Source organism: Tamandua tetradactyla, chromosome 10 (assembly GCF_023851605.1).
Source record: "Tamandua tetradactyla isolate mTamTet1 chromosome 10, mTamTet1.pri, whole genome shotgun sequence".
Lineage (NCBI taxonomy): Eukaryota > Metazoa > Chordata > Mammalia > Pilosa > Myrmecophagidae > Tamandua > Tamandua tetradactyla.
Genome location: NC_135336.1, coordinates 91,209,711 through 91,227,100, shown reverse-complemented (window position 1 = coordinate 91,227,100; position 17,390 = coordinate 91,209,711). Strand labels below are relative to the sequence as shown.

Here is a 17,390-nt window from a genome sequence, read left to right as displayed (position 1 = left end):
ACAGATAGAATATTCCATGTAGAGGAAAGAGTGGGAACAAAGGCATGGAAGGGAGAAATCGTTTATTGAACCAAATTTCTGGCTTTGGCCCCAGAAGTTATTTCCATTTGTGCAGTGTAATATAAAATGATAGTTATGTTTGGGGAGGAAAGGAAACATCTGTTTTGTTTTGTTTTTTGAAACTCTGTAATATAGAACACACATAAAGAAGCATACATAGAATATAAATGGACAGTGCAATGAATTATCACTAAGCAAATATGTAACTGTCACCTGGGACAAGAAATGAAAAGTCCCAGCACCCTAGAAATCACCTCCTTCCTTCCACACGCTACTTGTTTGAATAGCATGATTGTATATTTTATCATCAACACAGGACACATTTGTTTATCTGGCGTATCTTAATTTCTCCTCCATTTTTTAAAGGATAGTTTTGCTGGGTATAGAATTCTTGACTGACCATCCTTTTCTCTTGGCAGTTTGGAAATGTCTTCTCATTGCCTTCTGGCCTCCAAGATTTTTGATGAGAAATCGTGTGTTCATATGAGGATCCCTCGTATGTGACAAGTTGCTTCTCTATTACTGCTTTCAAGATTATCTCTTTGTCTTTTGACACTTTGATTATGATGCATTTAAGTGTCTGTCTCTCTTTAAAAATTATTAGATATGTAGATTAATTTTTTTAAAATCAAATTTAGGAAGTTTTGGACTATTATTTCTTCACATATTCTTTAAGTCCATAGTTCTCTTTCATCCTCTCCTGGGATGCCCATCATGCTTATGTTTGTATGCTTTGTCTTTGAGGTGCTGTTCATTTTTCTTCTTTCTTTTTTCTTCCTGTTTCTCAGACTGAATGCTCTCAGTTGACCTACTTCAAATTTGTTGATTCTTTCTTCTCCAGTTCAAATCTGTTCTTTAACCCCTATGGTGAATTTTCACTTTGGTTAGTATACATTTCAACTCCAGAATTTGTATTTGTTTCTTATTTATAATTTCTGTCTCTTGGTTGATATTCTTTTGTTTGGTGAGAGATTAATCTCATACTCTCCTTTAGTTCTTTTTTTACATTTTTTAATTGTGAAAAATAACATATAAAAAACAATAAATTTCCAAATACATTTTAACAAGTAGTTATACAACAGATTTTAGAGTTTGGTGTGGGTTACAGTTCCATAATTTTTCATTTTTTTCTTCTAGCTGCTCTAAGACACTGGAAACCAGAAGAAATATCAATATATTGATTCAGAAGTCATGTTCATTAGTTAAATCCTATCTTCTCTATTATACTCTTCCTTCTCTCTATTTTTCTTTTTTGTGAAAAATAACATATATACAAAAAAGCAATAAATTTCAAAGTACATTGCAAAGTAATTGTAGTACGATTAGTTGTAGAATAGGTTTCAGAGTTTGGTATTAGTTACAACTCCACAATTTTAGGTTTTTACTTCTAGCTGCTCTAAGGTACTAGAGACTTTCTTTTAGTTCTTTAAACATGATTTCCTTTAGTTCTTTGAACATATTTACAATAGTTGACTTAAAACTTTTTGTCTTGTAAGTTCAACATCTGGGCTTCCTCAGGGCAGTTTCTATTGACTACTTCTTTTTCATGTGTAAAATGAAAAAGAAGTATCTGTATCTTCTTGTATCTTTGCATGTCTGATAACTTTTTGTTGAAAATGACACCTTTTAAGTAATGTTATGTGACAACTCTGGAAATCATAATCCTCCCCTCTATCCAGGGTTTGTTATTGTTGCTGTTTGTTTAATGACTCTCTTGAATGAATAGTGTGAAGTCTCTATTTTTTTGGTCATTTTTGGCCATTTAAGACTCTAGCTCAGTGGAGCTAATGACTGGACAGAGATATTCTTAAATGTTTGTGTTTTAGCTTGCTAAAGCTGCCAGAATGCAATATACCAGAAATGGACTGGCTTCTTTAAAGGGGATTTTCTAGGTCACAAATTTACAGTCCTAAGACCATGTAAGTGTCTGAATTTAAGGCATCAAGAAAAAGATATCTTGACTTTGAAGAAAGGCCAATGGTGTCCAGGATTTCTCTGTTACCTGGGAAGGCACATAGTGAAGTTTGCTGTCCTCTTCTGGCTTCTGGTTTCAGCCTCTGATTCCAGTAGCTTTCTTTTGCTTCTCTGGGGCAAACTCTGAATTTCATCTCTTAGCTTAGCATCTCCAGACATCTGTGTCTTGGTTTCATCTTTCTGCTCTCTGTGTGTGTTGTGAACGTTCCCTCTCTCTCTCTCTCTCTCTCTCTCTCTCTGTCTCTCTCTCCCCCTCTTTCCCTCTCTCTCTCTCTCTCTGTGAGCTCTTCTAAGAGTAGAAGTAAACTAATTAAGGCCCACCTTGGATGGGGCCATATCTCCATGGAAATAATCTAATCAAGAAGTCCCACCCTCACCTGGGTGGTTCACATCTTTATGGAAACCACCTAATCAAAAGGTCCCACCCATAATAAGTCTGCATCCACAAGATTGGGTTAAAAGAGCATGGCTTTTCTGGGGTATATAATAGTTTCCAATCAGCACAGCCTGGGACCAGTAGGTTTCCCAGTCCTTACAGAAGGGTTCTGTGTGCATGTTGGGGTATACCTTCAGTGCCTTGAGTAGGCCATTTATAACCAGATCTGTCTTTGCCTTCATTTCCTACTTGAGTAGAGTCTCAAGGTCAACCAGAGGTGAGAACTTTGTCCTTCTCAGGATTTCCCTCTGTGTGTGCATATATGTGACCTTCTAGGTTGCCTTGTAAAGCCTTTTATGATCACCATATTCTCCAGCTTTTCTTTTAAGTTTTTTTGGTAAACTTATTTGCCCCAACTGTTATCACCTCATCAGGCATCAATGATGTTACACAACTGCCACTGATTATTTCTCACAAATGCCCTTGGGGAAAAAGCTGTTTACTCTGAGGGAAGCCTGAGTCAGATCAAATAAAGATAAACTTTGTGTATCGGGGTTTCCTAAGAATTGTCTGGCAGGTCAAATAATGATAATTCTTTGAAGATGGTGTTTTGGGGGAGCTCAAAATCTGTTCTGCTTCCTCCAGTGGCTACTGAGTTGCTTGTTTCACCATAATTGTTGAGCTGGAGAGAGAAGGCTGGGAATAGGGCAAGTTAAAATGCCACAGTGCTTGCTGTTCTTACCAAGATTCAGCCATTTGTTTCAAGAAATGCTCATGAGATTGTTGCAAGTCTGGCTAATTTCTAGAATTCTGAAAAAGTTAATTCTGACAATTTTCAGCAGTGTTTTCATTGCTTTTAAGGAAAATGACCTTTCAGGGGTCCTTATTCCTTTTTCCTGTTGACAGTGCTCTTTGGTGATCAGACAATTTTTAGAGTGAAAAGGGTGCGATTAACAATTCTGCCAGAAATTCATGGAAAAATTGGGTCAGCTCCAGTCTGACTGGTCATAGGTCAAACTTACTGTAGATACATTTGGGTTGTTCTCAGGTTTTGGTAATCATGGGCTATACTGCTACAAGCCCTCTTGAACCTGCTCTCAGCATATGTTTTCCTACATTTCTATTAGACACCTACCTAGAAGTGTCTTTGCTGAGTTGCAGCATATGCATGCATTCAGGTTGTTAGATCCTGCTGAAGAGTTTCCAATATGAGAACTCATTTACACTCCCATGAGCAGCCTGGAAGAATTCTGCTTGTTCCTGATCCTTGCTGATTTTTTGTATTATCAAACCTTTCTTTTATAGCTCTTAGTGTTAGGTTGAGTACATTTCCTTTGGTTTCATGACCATTTTGATATCCTCTCTTGTGAAGTGCTTATTTCAGTCTCCTGCCCATATTCCATCGGGTTTTCTCTCTTATTGATTCATGGCAGTTCTTTACATATTTTGTGTATCATCTCTGCATTGCACATATTTACCACTGTGACTTACCTTTTACTCTTTTTAAAAGGGGTTCTTTGTCACACTGAAGTCTTAAATTTTAATATTGTCAAGTCTGCCTTATAACGAGGTGTGCTCAGTGTGTCCCATTAAAAAAAAATCAGTATACCTCAAGGTCATGAAAATTTTTTTCTGTATATCCTATAAACCATTATTTTATTGCATCTGGAATAGATTTTTATTTATTACTTGGAAATCTTGCAAATGAGGAAATGCCTAACTACTTTAATAACAATAATCACAACCACAGTAACAAAGACATTATTGTGATGCCAGGAGCTCTTTTTTGCCGAGTCCTGACCTTGGGCCACGAAATTCAAAGCATTGTACAATGTGAGTCTACTTTTATTCTCACCAAAATCAGGGGGATGAATTGAGTGTTTGCAATTTACCTCACTGATGTGGCTTATCTTCCCCATTTGATGAAACAGAGGCTCATAAAAGTTAGCCACCAGACACCGAGTCATGTGGTCACCGAGTGTCGAGATTGGATTCAAACCTACACCTGCCGTTCTTCACAGCCTCTTGCTGCCTGGGTATACTATTTAATTCACTATTCCTCTTTACCCTATGGGGAAAACGGACAAGAGTCAGTGGGCTGCAGTCCACTAGACCTAGTCCTTAGAATTAAGCCACTTATTGGGGCTGTTTCTAATTTGGCCATTCTTGTCTTCACTATTCAGGTCGTATGATAATCCAGTTGATTTCAGGAACGTCCCCTTTTTACTTACGCTTCTCTGATTTGAATTCCTTTTGCGAGGACCTTTATCACTGTAAAATTGCTAGTAGAGTCTGAATACCCAATAGGTCACATTGAATAAAACTCTTTTGTTCTTACATAGGACCTTATTCATGAAAACCTCTATGTCTTCTTGTTATGGTGAAATTTTTATGCGTCTTATGTGGGAAAGAGCTCAGAATGAACCTTTTCAGAGGAAATTACTGTTGTTTGGGATCCATGAGGCCATTTTCTGCCTTGTACTTATTGTCATCCACATAACTCCAGAGGGGCTGAATTTGAAAGAAACTGGTGTGTGTAGGGGGTGAGGTTAAAGCAAGGGAGATCAACCCTGATTAGGAGTAATTTGTAGGTTATTCCAGCCCCTGGGCTCAATTCAGTACGCATATTTTCCAGAGGCTGTATGTTGCCGATTTGACACCGTTACTAAGAGACCCACAGATTTGTCCATGGAAAGGCGATTCATATTACCAGCCGAAGTAGAAAAGGGGTTTTGTGTGCAGGGTGGGGGTGGGAATGAGTGTGAACATTAGAACAGCTTATATGAAAGAAAGTGCCATACTGTCTGCAAGGCAAGCCTCTGGCTCCTACTATTATGTGATTTTAATTAGAGTTCTTCTCTCTGACTTGAAGCCAGAGAAGCTCCTACCTACCTACAAGGTACAATTTCCTGTCAGGTCTTCATCTGTCCACTCCTTGAGGATGTCACATACAATTCCCAAAAGCTTGCTGACGTTTATGGTCACATGTCCCAAGTGTTGTAATTTGTACGTTTAATGCCTTGGGAACTCGGTTACCAGGCCAGGTAAGAATGACACGCGACAGGGTAGAAAATTACATGCAATTATATATCTAAAGAAGTGTAGAAAATATCATCCCTAGGGGGTCATTGATTTCAGTGCATAGAAAGTTTTCTTCTAATAATTAAAAAGGTCCTTGGTGTAAGAGCACAGTTGTACATATTAAAAAGAGACTAGTGAAAAAAATATGAAGTGTGGCATCTACACCATTATGCTCAGTTGAGGATTAAATGTGACAGTGACGGTACTTGATGCATAACAAATGCTCAAGAAATGTTAGCTACATTTATTATTATTAAAAATAAAAAGAGGGTGGCACAATGGTGGCTCAGTGGCAGAAATCTTGCCTGCCTTGCCGGAGACCCAGGTTTGATTCCCAGAGCCTGCCCATGAATAAATAAATAAATAAATAAATAGATAGATAGATAGATAGATAGATAGATAGATAGATAGATAAATAAGAGACTAGCTTCCTGTGCTTCTTATAATAAGTATCTTGTTTAAAAATAAGTTGAGTGTGACTTAGCCATGGAAACTGAGTTTATGAGAGCTCAGGAGCTCTGAGTTTATGAGTTTATGAGACTCTGAGTTTATGAGACTCTGGAGATCTGGAAGGAGCACATCTAGTTCTATGGGTCAGACTTGATGAAGGCCTGGCAGATGGGGCTGAATCTGGAAAAGGGGAGCCAAGAGAGGGCAAAGTCTGGAAATCATCTTTGACAAGGAGGCATCAAGTGGGCTTGGTAGAAAAGACTCTAAAGGGAATTTAGCATCTTAGACTTGAATGGATTAAAGTTCAGTTTCCCCTCTCTTTAGGCACCATCTCTGGAAGGTCCCTGAGAGCCCCCATCCCTGGGAAGCACCCTGCTTTTCATCAGTCTGTTTAGTTAGTTAGGTGTAAGTGCTAGAAAGTTCTTCATCGTGGTGAGATACTATTTATTTTCTGGTGACGTTTGCCATTTTCCCTTTCTTTCCATGTTTACCCCGGAGTCTAGAGCAAGTCTTCTGCTTAATCTCTCTCATCCACTTTCATATACCGTGAAACTGCTTCTGCTTGCCTCCTAAGTCTCCTCACCCTTTCTCCCTCTCCTGCAGCTCCTCTCCTTGTGCTCTAACCATTGTCTGAACTCAAAACCCCATCCTCTGTGTGGCTTACCTTGTGCATCCTGCAGTGTGGTTCCTGCCACTCTTGTTACTTCCACAGTACTAGCGTCAATTGCTTTGATTTTCTAGAAGCCACATCAAACGGTTGACTCCTACTGAGCTTGTAAATTAAATCCCCGGCATAAACTGTTACCCAACCAGCTCTTTCCTATCTTACTTTTAATAGATTAAAAAATAATGCAGACCTTAAATTCACTGCTTTGAAGTTTTATCTTTGTGGTTTTTGTCCTTCTGATGAGCCTCTTGAAATCACTTTGGCTCTGAATTTGATTTTCCATGCTATTTCTCTTAACTTCAGGTTATCTGCAGATGGGCCACACCAAAATGTGGGGTTGTACCCTTCATTCTCTGTGGGCTTAAGTGTTGACTTGGTCTATTACTAGGACTTGTTTTCCTAGCTCCGTAGTTCATATCCCTGCCCCTAGCCAGCCACATTAGGCATGGTTACCTTTGGTTTTGGCATGAATTAGGTGCCAAGAAGGGCTAACCCAGGCATGTTTGGAGCCCAAGGCAAATATTTTGTGTGGGGTCCTTTATCTATATAGGCAATGAAGGTCACCCCACATCAGCTTCTCAGCACCATTCTGCTGCTCAATCTCATGTGAACTAGAGAAAGAAATTCCACACAGGCTAGGAGGAACAATCTACTTGTCACAGAACTCCTTAGGGCATCTTGTTGAAACCACATATGGGATATGGTGTCAGAGAGCTCCCCAAAGGGAAGAAAGACAGCTGGGATCCTTCCTGGTCTCTGCTGTTTCCAGACACCAGAAAGAGACATTACAGTTTTCAAGGACTATTCTCCAAAGAATGGGGGCTGCTGAGGTGCAGAGCTCAGGATTGAGACCCTGTTTGTCTGGCTCTAACGGGGAGTCCTAGTGAAGAATATGGTTATTGAAGTGCAAAATCTGACTATACAAGACCAGAAAATCCCTACCATTGGTGTGTCTGAGGTTTCCACACACATTTTAGAAGGACAGCACAGACTTATAATTGTGGCTGACCTAGATCTTAATATATAATTTGTTTACAAGTATGTATCATCTAAATAACATGTTACTAACAGTATTCATCTTCCTGTTGCTTTCCATTCTTTAAAATTGTTATTAAATTAAAGTGGTTCAGTGGTAGAATGCTTGCCTTCCATGTGGGAGACCCGGGTTTGAGTCCCAGATCATGCACTTTAAAAAAAAAAACAACTGTTATTAAATTGATATAAGCATACAGTTTATAATAATTAGATTCATCTTAAAAAACTTACTAGTGAAATTCTCTTCCCATTCCTCTTGGCCTGCACCCTCACTCCCCAGAAGTAACTATACTCAACTACTTTAGCTGCTGTTTGTCCTCCCCCCACTTCTGGCATTTACCCTCATTTCTCATGAACATGTTATTCTGCTGTTTCTTCATCAATTTCAGACATTAGTTACTAATTTTTTTTTATGGTAGATGACTATTTAGCTGTATCATTTTTTTTTTTTTTTCGCCTGGGCAGGCACTGGGAATCGAACCCAGGTCTTTGGCATGGCAGGTGGAAACTGCCACTGAGTCACTGTCACACCACCCTATTTAGCTGTATTTTATGCAAAGTCTCCTTTCCCCATTTTCCTATGTAGCTCTATTGATTAAGTCAGTAGTCACTATATAAATAGTATTTCCTTTCTTGAACTTTTTATTTTTTCTGTAATTATTTCCTCATTTTTTTCTTCCCAATTTGCTTAATTTTCCAGTTATGTAGCAATGATATTTTCTCAGTCTCTGATGTAGTTCATAGTTTTCAATACTGTTTTTTTTTTTTTCCGAGAACCTGCCCTTCCCTGACCATATATCCTGCTCCTATCTTTAGGCTTTGCACGTAATAGTCATCCTGGGGTTTTCCTTTGCCACAGTTTAGAGGCCTCATTCTCTCATCTGCCTTTTACTTAATAAAGTCCTTTGCTTTCATAAAAACAACCTTTAGTAACTTTCTACAAAATGGTACATATTTGAAAAAGTCATGGAATCTTCCTCTTGATTAATATTGGAGTGATTTAAAATTTTGGTTTGAAAATCATTTCCCCTTTGCTCAGTTATTTTCTGCTGCCATCCCCTTTCCCAATCATTTTGTGTAGCTTTATTTTTTTTCTTTTGAAGCGTTTAGAGTCATTTCTTTAATGCTGTGTTCTGACGCTTCATGGTGACATGTCTTCTATTGAAATTTTAACTTTTGTTTATTCTTAAAGCCCGTCCTTCCTTCCTCCCTGCTTCCCTCCCTCCCTTCCTTCTGTCCTTCCTTCCTTCCTTATTGCTTCCTTTTTATTGTAACCTGTTTTTTTTTTTAAGTTTCAGTTTTTCTCAACTCTCTGAAAATATCACTGATGTTAGGGAAGATTTTTGTGCTCCAGGCAGTTTCTCTAATTTCCTGGTTCTTTTTCTCCATGTTTTCTCTGTCTTCTTGCTGAAAGCTTTCATCAAATGCCTGGTGATTCTTGACTCTGGTCATTTTTAAGCATGAGATATTAAAGTACTGCTAAGGTCTGTGCATACTGCCAACTACTAATAGATGGTGAGTAGCTTTTTTGTTGAGGGGCTCACAGTTGTCAGTGTTTGTTGGTCCTTTCTCTGGGGCTGCTCAGCTTTGCTAGAGATGAGCCCTGCTATGACCGCGCACTGGACAGGCTTCCATTTATTCACCTAGTGGCACTGTACTGAGCTCCTGCCTTTTGTTGTGCCTGGAGAACTGGAGTCTGGAGATTCCCTTCTTTCTCCAGAAAATTAGCGATGATGGGAGGGTATGGGCCAGTGGGGGAGGGGAACCCCATATTCAGTTCTCTTTACAAATATTAAGAATTATATCTGAATTATATCTATAAACTCTAAAAGGTGATAAAGGTAGAACCAATGAGAAAAAAGACTTTGAGGAATTCACCCAGAAGCATCTTTCCCATCTAGCATGTTATAAACTTTATTCCCTTTTTTAAAATGGAAAAAAAATAAAAAGAGTACAACTTACTTCATAAAAGATTCTCATGCTTATATAAATTCAAATTTTCCAAAATTTTAGTTTCTGAGATCTGGCATATATTCTCTCATATTTCACTCATTTAAATGAATTTTTCTTTTCCCACCACTCACATAAACCACTGATTATCGGAAATCACTGAGCGTCCTCCACTCAGTTGGGATAATTAAAGCTAGATCTATTTAAATACATAATAAAGCCCTAAGTTTCATCTGAACCTTGTACTCAGAGGAACTCTTATGCAAAATGTTGTTTTTGCTGATTGTATTCCTCTGCTTATTCCCCTTGCTGAACTTCATGCAGTATTTATATCTTCCCCACAAGGCAGGGGAAGAATCATCAAATTCACTCTCTACCTGTCTGCTGCTGTTTGTTTAATGGAAGGTGATGAGTGGTAACTATGCCAAGTGGGTACCCGTGGATGGTCTCTTCTCCTTCCTGCCTTTCTGAGTCTGGAGTCTCATGAGGGATCCTTTAGTAGACCTGATGTCTTCATTAAACTTGCCTGGTTTAAGAAGGTTATGCAAGGTTATTAACCTTGAAAACCTTTTTCTAGCATGTTCAGAATTTAAATCCTGGACAGGCCACACTGGAAAATAAGCTAGTGGTCAACTGTGATCAGTTCTAAGCTGTTAAGCCTGTAAACTGTCATAAATGTTTCAGGAATTTGCTCCACTTAACTATTTGTTTAAGGCTGAGCCCTTGAAGTGTGCCCACCCTCTCAGCTACACACAGCTCAGTGCCTGCCACAGAAAAGGGACAAACTTTGTTGAAAAACTCATTTGGTGAATTGTGTTTGTTAGAAATTGATTTGGCTTAATGATAGAGAATGGCAGGGACTGCTGTTTTATTTAGACAGGACTGCGGGAGCAAAAATTCTCCCTAATGGAATTGCCACTGCCAGGTTTTGAAAGAGTTTAGAGGGCTGAGGCATACTTAACGGTTAAAAGGGGTGATGGCTAAATTTTTCATAAAACTGTGGTCATACATTGCTTTATGTTTCCCTCAATTTGGGGGGCTGGTATGTTAGTTTTTTAACGTCTCTCTCTTTTTTTATTTAAAAATTTCTTTTCAATTTTAATGCAATTTGACTGATATGTATTATATAGTCACACACCATGTAATCATCCGAAGTGTACAGTGAATGGTTCACAATGTCATCATATAGTTAGCTGGACATTTATCATTGCATTGACTTTTTTGTACGTGTATGTGAAAAATAACTTATAGATAAAAAAGCAATAAATTTCAAAGCACACTGCAACAACTAGTTGTAGAACAGATTACAGAATTTGGTGTGGGTTGCAATTCCACAATTTTAGATTTTTACTACTAACTGCTCCAAGACATTGGTACTAAAAGAAATATCAATATAATGATTCAGCAATCAAACTCTTTAATTAAAAATCTACCTTCTCCTTTGATCTTTCTCCAAAGAAAGTATTTGGGCTATGCCCAATCCAACTTTTTCATGTTGGAAAGTTCTGTCAACAATATGGGATAGGGTGGTGGAACCAGTTGATGTTCTGGAGAGGCTGGCCCTTCTACATTGCAGAACTTATCTGGTCCAGGGACCCCTCTGGAGGTTGTAGGTTTCTGGGAAGTTACCCCTAGTGCATGGAACCTTTGTAGAATCTTATATAATGCCCTAGGTATTCTTTAGGATTGGTAATAATGGTTTGGGTTGGGGGTTGGCAAATTGTGATAGGTAGCAATGTCTAACTGAAATATGCATGAAAATGACCTCCAGTGTAGCCTCTCAACTCTATTTGAACCCTCTCAGCCACTGATACCTTATTTGTTATACTTCTTTAACCCCCTTTTACTCATTTTACCTCTCTTTTTAAAATGAAGTTTCAGAAGAGCTGCTGTTTTGGTTTGCTGAAGTTGCCAAAATGCAATATACCAGAAATTGGTTGTCTATTACAATTTAAAATGTAACAAAGTCGGGATTTAATAGCTTACGGATTTACAGTTCTTAGGCCATGAAAACGTCCAACTCGAGGCATCCACAGGACGATTCTTGGACTCTGATGGCGGGTTACCAGCATCTGGGGTTCCTCTGTCCCATGGGAAGGCACATTGTTATGTCTGCTGGTACTTCTCTCTTGGGTTTCGTTGCTTCCTGCTTTGGGCTTCCGTGGCTTCCTCTCTCAACTTTTGTGGGTTTTTCCTTGTCTCTCACCTTCTGTGGGCCTTCTCTGTGCTCCAAGACATTGATACTAAATGTATCAATATCAATATCAACATAATGAAAGAAGTATCAGTATAATGATTCAGCAGTCAAACTTTTTTATTAAACGTCTACCTTCTCCTTTGATCTTTCTCCAAAGAAAGTATTTGGGCTATGCTTTTTCTGGGTGTCCTTTATCCTCTTATAAAGGACTCCAGTAAGGGGATTGAGATCCACCTTGAGTGAGGTGGGACATGCTTCAATTAAAATAACCTAATCTAAAGGTCCCACCTACAGTCGGAGTGCACCCACAGGAGTGGATTAAAAGAACATGGCCTTTTCTGGGCTATTAATAGCTTCAAACTACCACAGCTGCTTTGCCAAAATTAAGCATATACCTTTCTAAGATGTTTAATGTCATCCACTGGTATCAGCTTCCTTCATTTCTGCTTCTTAAAGGGGAGGCCAATATAAAGTCTCTGACATTAAAATGGAGTGTACTGTTCTTGGCTGAGTTTGGCTGGGCCTCACAGGTGGATGGGAGAAGGGGCTCCCCTTTCATTCAATTAAGAGAACAAAAGCTGTTGTTTTAAGGAATCTTAAGATTGCGACTGTTCCTGGGACTAGAAGTGTGTCATACAGACACTTAAATTTAAAAAGTATAACCTATTTTGAAATAGAATTCTTGCTTTGCTAGTAAGTCAGGATGGGTTAAATTTTGCTGCGGTAAGGAGCAACCTTCGTATCTCAGTGATGTAATATAACTGCTACATGTCTGATAAATATTGGTTAGAAAGTGGTACTTGTCCTGGACACTTAGGTACCTGGACTGGCAGAAATGTTATCCTGACATGCTTCCATTACTGTAGGCAGTGGTACCAGAATGAGGTGAATCAGCTGTTTGTTTCATACGTGATACGTGTCCCTTCCCTTCACACCTCATTGGCCAAGCCCAAATGACATGGCCACCCCTGCCTTCAAAGGGGGCAGGAAAGTTCCATCCTCTCATGTGCCTAGAAGGAGGAAAACTAAAAATATTGGGTGGGCAACCTTAATGACGCTGCTGCTTGGCATGTAGGGCAATTGACGAGAGGTATGGTATATTAAGAAAAAATATAAATGTGTATAACATGGACTGAGTCTGAGGTTAATAATTTGCCATGTAATCACTAACTTTTCTGGGCTTTAGTTCCTTCATCTGTAAAGTGGTCTCCTGAGCTCCTTGTAGATTAATATTTTTATTTTAAATATTAATTTCATGACTTGTATTTAGCAAAGCTTGTTATTAGGGGTTTAAGATGCGTCTAGTCATTTGGATGTGATGGCAGGGTTGTGGGTAGTTCTTTTCCTACCCTATGAACTGGGTGGATAGAACGTGGAGAGTTGTAATTGTGGCCTTTTGAGGGATGTCTTAGGGAAATGAATCCTTGGATACAGACCTCCCACCGAGCGTTGAAGTGCCAGGTGTTTTGTATAGGAGAAGTTCATGCCACCTTGCAAGGATATCATCTGATATGCCCCACAAAGTCCCTGTAAGGTAGGTAAAAACACTATCTCCCTCAAGTCTAAAAGCTCCTCTTTTCCATAGGACTGTGCAAGCAAAGGGGGAAGGCATGCTGCTGTTCAACAATCCCTGTCCAGCAGACTCTTCCAGGCACTTTGAAAGACAAGCCAACCCTGAAAGGGGTCTTACCTTGTGGAGTTTCCACTACAATCTCGTTGGGGTAGATTTTCATGAAGATAGAATATACTGAATAATATTTTAGCATAGTTTTAGAGAAGTTATACTTAAATATAAGGCCAATGAAGTTTTTTAAAACTTTCTATTACATGATATGTATATATAATACACACACAAATGTATGTGGCTTGATGGGATTACACACTGCGCATACCTGTGTAATACACCTGTGCTACCAGTGCCCAGTTTAGGAAACACCTGTGTTACATGCCCAAGTGACCTGCATCCTGGAAGCCCACCGCTACCCCTCCCCCCATCTCTGCCAAAATCTCCTCTCCCAACTTCTAAGAGTGTGAATTAAATTTGCCTGTGTTTGGGCTTTGTATAAATAGAAACCTATTGCTTATATATTTTTGTGTCTTGCTTTCTTCTGCCAAAGTCAGGTTTGTGAGATTTACCTGTACTATAGTGTGTAGTTATGGATGTTTCATTGCTGTGGCAGTATGATTTTTCACTGTGTGATAAAAAGAACACATCAGTCATCCATTTTTTTCTTGGTGGGCATTTCAGTAGTTTCTATTTTTATTGGTGTAGAAATGCTTGGAATATTATGGTTCATATATTTTGAAGAGCCTACAAATTATCTCTTGGGTCTATTTTTCTGGTGCGCAGGGTAGGTACATGTTCAGCTTTAGTAGACAGTGCCAAACAGCTTTCCAAAGCAGTTGCTCCAGCTCGCTCTCTTACTTTCCCACCAGCTGTGCAGGAGAATTCTGGTTGTCCATGTCCTTGCCAACAGTTGATATTTTCTTTTTGGAAGTTTGTTTTAGAAAGGAATCCTTACTAGATTGTTGTGTCATCTGAGCTGGGTCCTTACCTAATAAAAAAGAGGGAAAAATAATCCCCTTAGTAAAATACTTGTTCATGCTGATGCAGGAAGAGATCCAAATGTCAAACATTGTCCTTAAATAAGGCAGGAGTAGACTTGGTGATGAGAGGATCTTGCGTCCTGTTTTTGTTTTGAGTAACTCTAATGTGATACAGTAGGACTAAATGTAAGATGACTTTCAAAATGGAGATAAATATTTAAAATTTGAAGGAAAGGTGGGAGTTTAAGATGAATTGCATATGCAGACAAGTGTGTTTTTTTCCCTTTTAAGTTTCTCAGCCTACAGATGTTTACAAATGTAGCCTCCATTGCCTTCAACCCTTCTTCTCCTCCCACCCAGCCCTCACCAAATGACTCCGTCAGGTGGTATGTCTGCTGCTCCTTTGGAAAATGGCTAGCTTGTTGAAATCTTCCTTAAATAGAGGCAAATATTTAAAAAAATAAATAAATAAATGTAACAACCGGCAGATTGTTTAATTTGTCCAATGGGAGGTGGCTCTTTTGGCAGAAACCATTTTTAATATTTGGTGCCATTTCTGTTGTGATATAAAAAACTGATAGGTTTCAGAAATAATATAGACACAGTAGTTCCCTAACTTAAATTCCGGTTGGCAACCAGCATAATGTAATGTGCTGATGGGATCCCATCCTGCAGTTTTGTTTTTAAGTTCATCACTCAATGTTATTTGACGGGACACATCAAATTACAAAAAAAAATCAGTGTGTTTGTGCATGAAAAATATTATTAGCTACTTTAGTATCATAGTAGCTATGATAGATACTACATTGAAAACACCATTACTTCTGATTGGCTTCCTTCTGGACATTTATTAAACTCCTCTGGGCTTGAGAGCACAGCTGGAAATGTCTAGTACTCTCTTACTTATAAATACTCTTTGATTGGGTTCCTAAAGAATCATAACAAGTTATTACCCTGTGAACTACAGCCCTTAGAATACTCTCCATCTTCCACCTTTCAGGCAGCATTCCTTTTATTTTCCTTGTCCACTGTTGGGTGTCACCAAGCCTTGTCTGAATGCCTGCCTTAATCATGCCATTTTTGGCCCCTCTCTGGGTAGCTGCTGTTTCTAAATACTCTCACGTGGTCCCCTAAGACCCTGTTACTTCTGGCTGCCATGAACTCCTTCCTCTGCCCTGGTTTTGCCTTTGTTACTCAACACTGGATTGGCCATTCAGATTTGGGTCACAGTAGTTCCCTAGGGGCAGGGCTGTTGTGTTGTCTTTCATGGCCAGTAAGCTGCCTGTGGTCCACACTCATGGCCTGTAGCTGACTTTTCCCCTCGGGATGCTGACCATTGCCTCATTACCTCTTGACTTAACATTGGAGTCTTCACATAGCCAAGTGAGTTCAGGAATTACATTGGGTCAACAGACATGACGGCTTCATTCTTGACAGTCCTTGGGGGCTGGGGAGTCTGACCTGAGAATAACTTTTAAAATCAGTTTTCTGAGGGAAGGGGTCAGAAAGGTTTGGCCCCCCGCGGAGTATCTATTCCTGTCCGCTTGACTCCCAGGAATTGCTTCTCTGGAAATCCGTGGCTTTGTCCCTGTTCACTTCCTAAGAGATGGCTGTTTCTTTTTGCCCCCTCTTCCTTACAGACCACCAGCCAGACAGAGCTTGAAAACTGGATCACCGCAATCCATTCTGCTTGTGCAGCTGCCGTTGCTAGACACCACCACAAAGAAGACACGCTCCGCCTCCTGAAGTCAGAAATCAAAAAACTGGAACAAAAGATTGACATGGATGAAAAGATGAAGAAAATGGGTGAAATGCAGTTGTCTTCAGTCACTGATTCGAAGAAGAAGAAAACTATATTAGATCAGGTAATCGTGTCTCTGTTTTTAGACCTGGATGGAATCATTAGGTCTTTCAAGTTTTTCTCTAGCCTTGGAATTGTGAAACACATCAGTTATCTCATTGTCAATCTGTCATCTAGGCTGCTAAACTCTTTATTGTGACTGTCAGTTTTCCTCACCCATTGTTCACAGTTGATTGTTATGAGCTAAAGGGAACAATATTAACTTTGAATGAAAGAAATCTAATAGAATCTGTGTAATTAGAAAGTCTGCAGTTTTATTCCCCATGTTGCCGGGTCAACTTGGAGTTGAAATATGGTAGGGATTCATTTCTGTCTCCTTAATAAATTCAGAAAGGTTGGTTTCCTCTCAGAAAGGTGGAGTGTATTTCAAAAATATACATGTGATTGCTATATATGAGCATAACTATACTTCATGCTAAAAGGGGAAGATTTAGTAAAATGAACAGAGGACATTATTGCCTCCTATTCAGTTATTATAAAGCCAGTAATAGTCACCTAGTCCTGCTTTGAAACTTTATTCTAATGCTTAAGAAGCAATTATGTGAATAAATGATATTTGTATAATTTGAACAATTGATTGCAGGGGCCAGTGTGTGTTCTTCCACGTTTCTTTTCCTCTAGTCTCTCCATCTATAACCTGATGATGTATTTTAAGTCAAGTAAAAAGGTAGATCTCAACCATCTAGCAACACTAACATCACTGAGCCTTTACAACAAGCCAGACCCTGTATCAACTCTAACACATCATACTGGCTTTAGGTAGTAGAGATTATTTTCCCACTTTCCAAAATGAGGAAATGTTTTAGTTACGCTCTAGTTGCAGGTATGCATTCAAGAATCTGTTCTTCGTCATCTAGGATTTCCTAATCCCCACTCGACTCCATACCACCAACCTCCTTCCTCTTGGTCTGTTTGCCTCTATTCTTCAGTTAGCCTCACTTTTTTTTCAATGCGCTTCTAATGCTCCTAATCATGAAATCTATGATGGGTGGGCACAGAACAACTGTTAATATGCTTTCTATTTGTCATATTGAATTTATAGCTACAGATCTTTGCAGGATAAATGTAAGGTCTGATGTGCTATGTACCTAAGGCATTTTAGGATGTATCTGTTGTTGATCCTTTCAGACTGTATAATTGACATCTTTGCAGTATATACGTTTGTAAGATTTGTGTTAACATTTGTGTTCCC

The 17,390-nt window shown here is 39.1% G+C and overlaps 1 protein-coding gene across 9 annotated transcripts in view; it reads left to right on the top strand.

Moving 5' to 3' along the window:
* TIAM1 (TIAM Rac1 associated GEF 1) overlaps positions 1 to 17,390 on the top strand; it is a 429,921-nt gene that overhangs the window by 314,549 nt on the left and 97,982 nt on the right. For all 9 annotated transcript variants that reach the window (XM_077118818.1, XM_077118816.1, XM_077118809.1 and 6 more), the window contains one exon: positions 15,978 to 16,202. In XM_077118818.1, the coding sequence (XP_076974933.1) occupies positions 15,978 to 16,202 (225 nt within the window). The remainder of the gene's footprint in view (positions 1 to 15,977; positions 16,203 to 17,390) is intronic.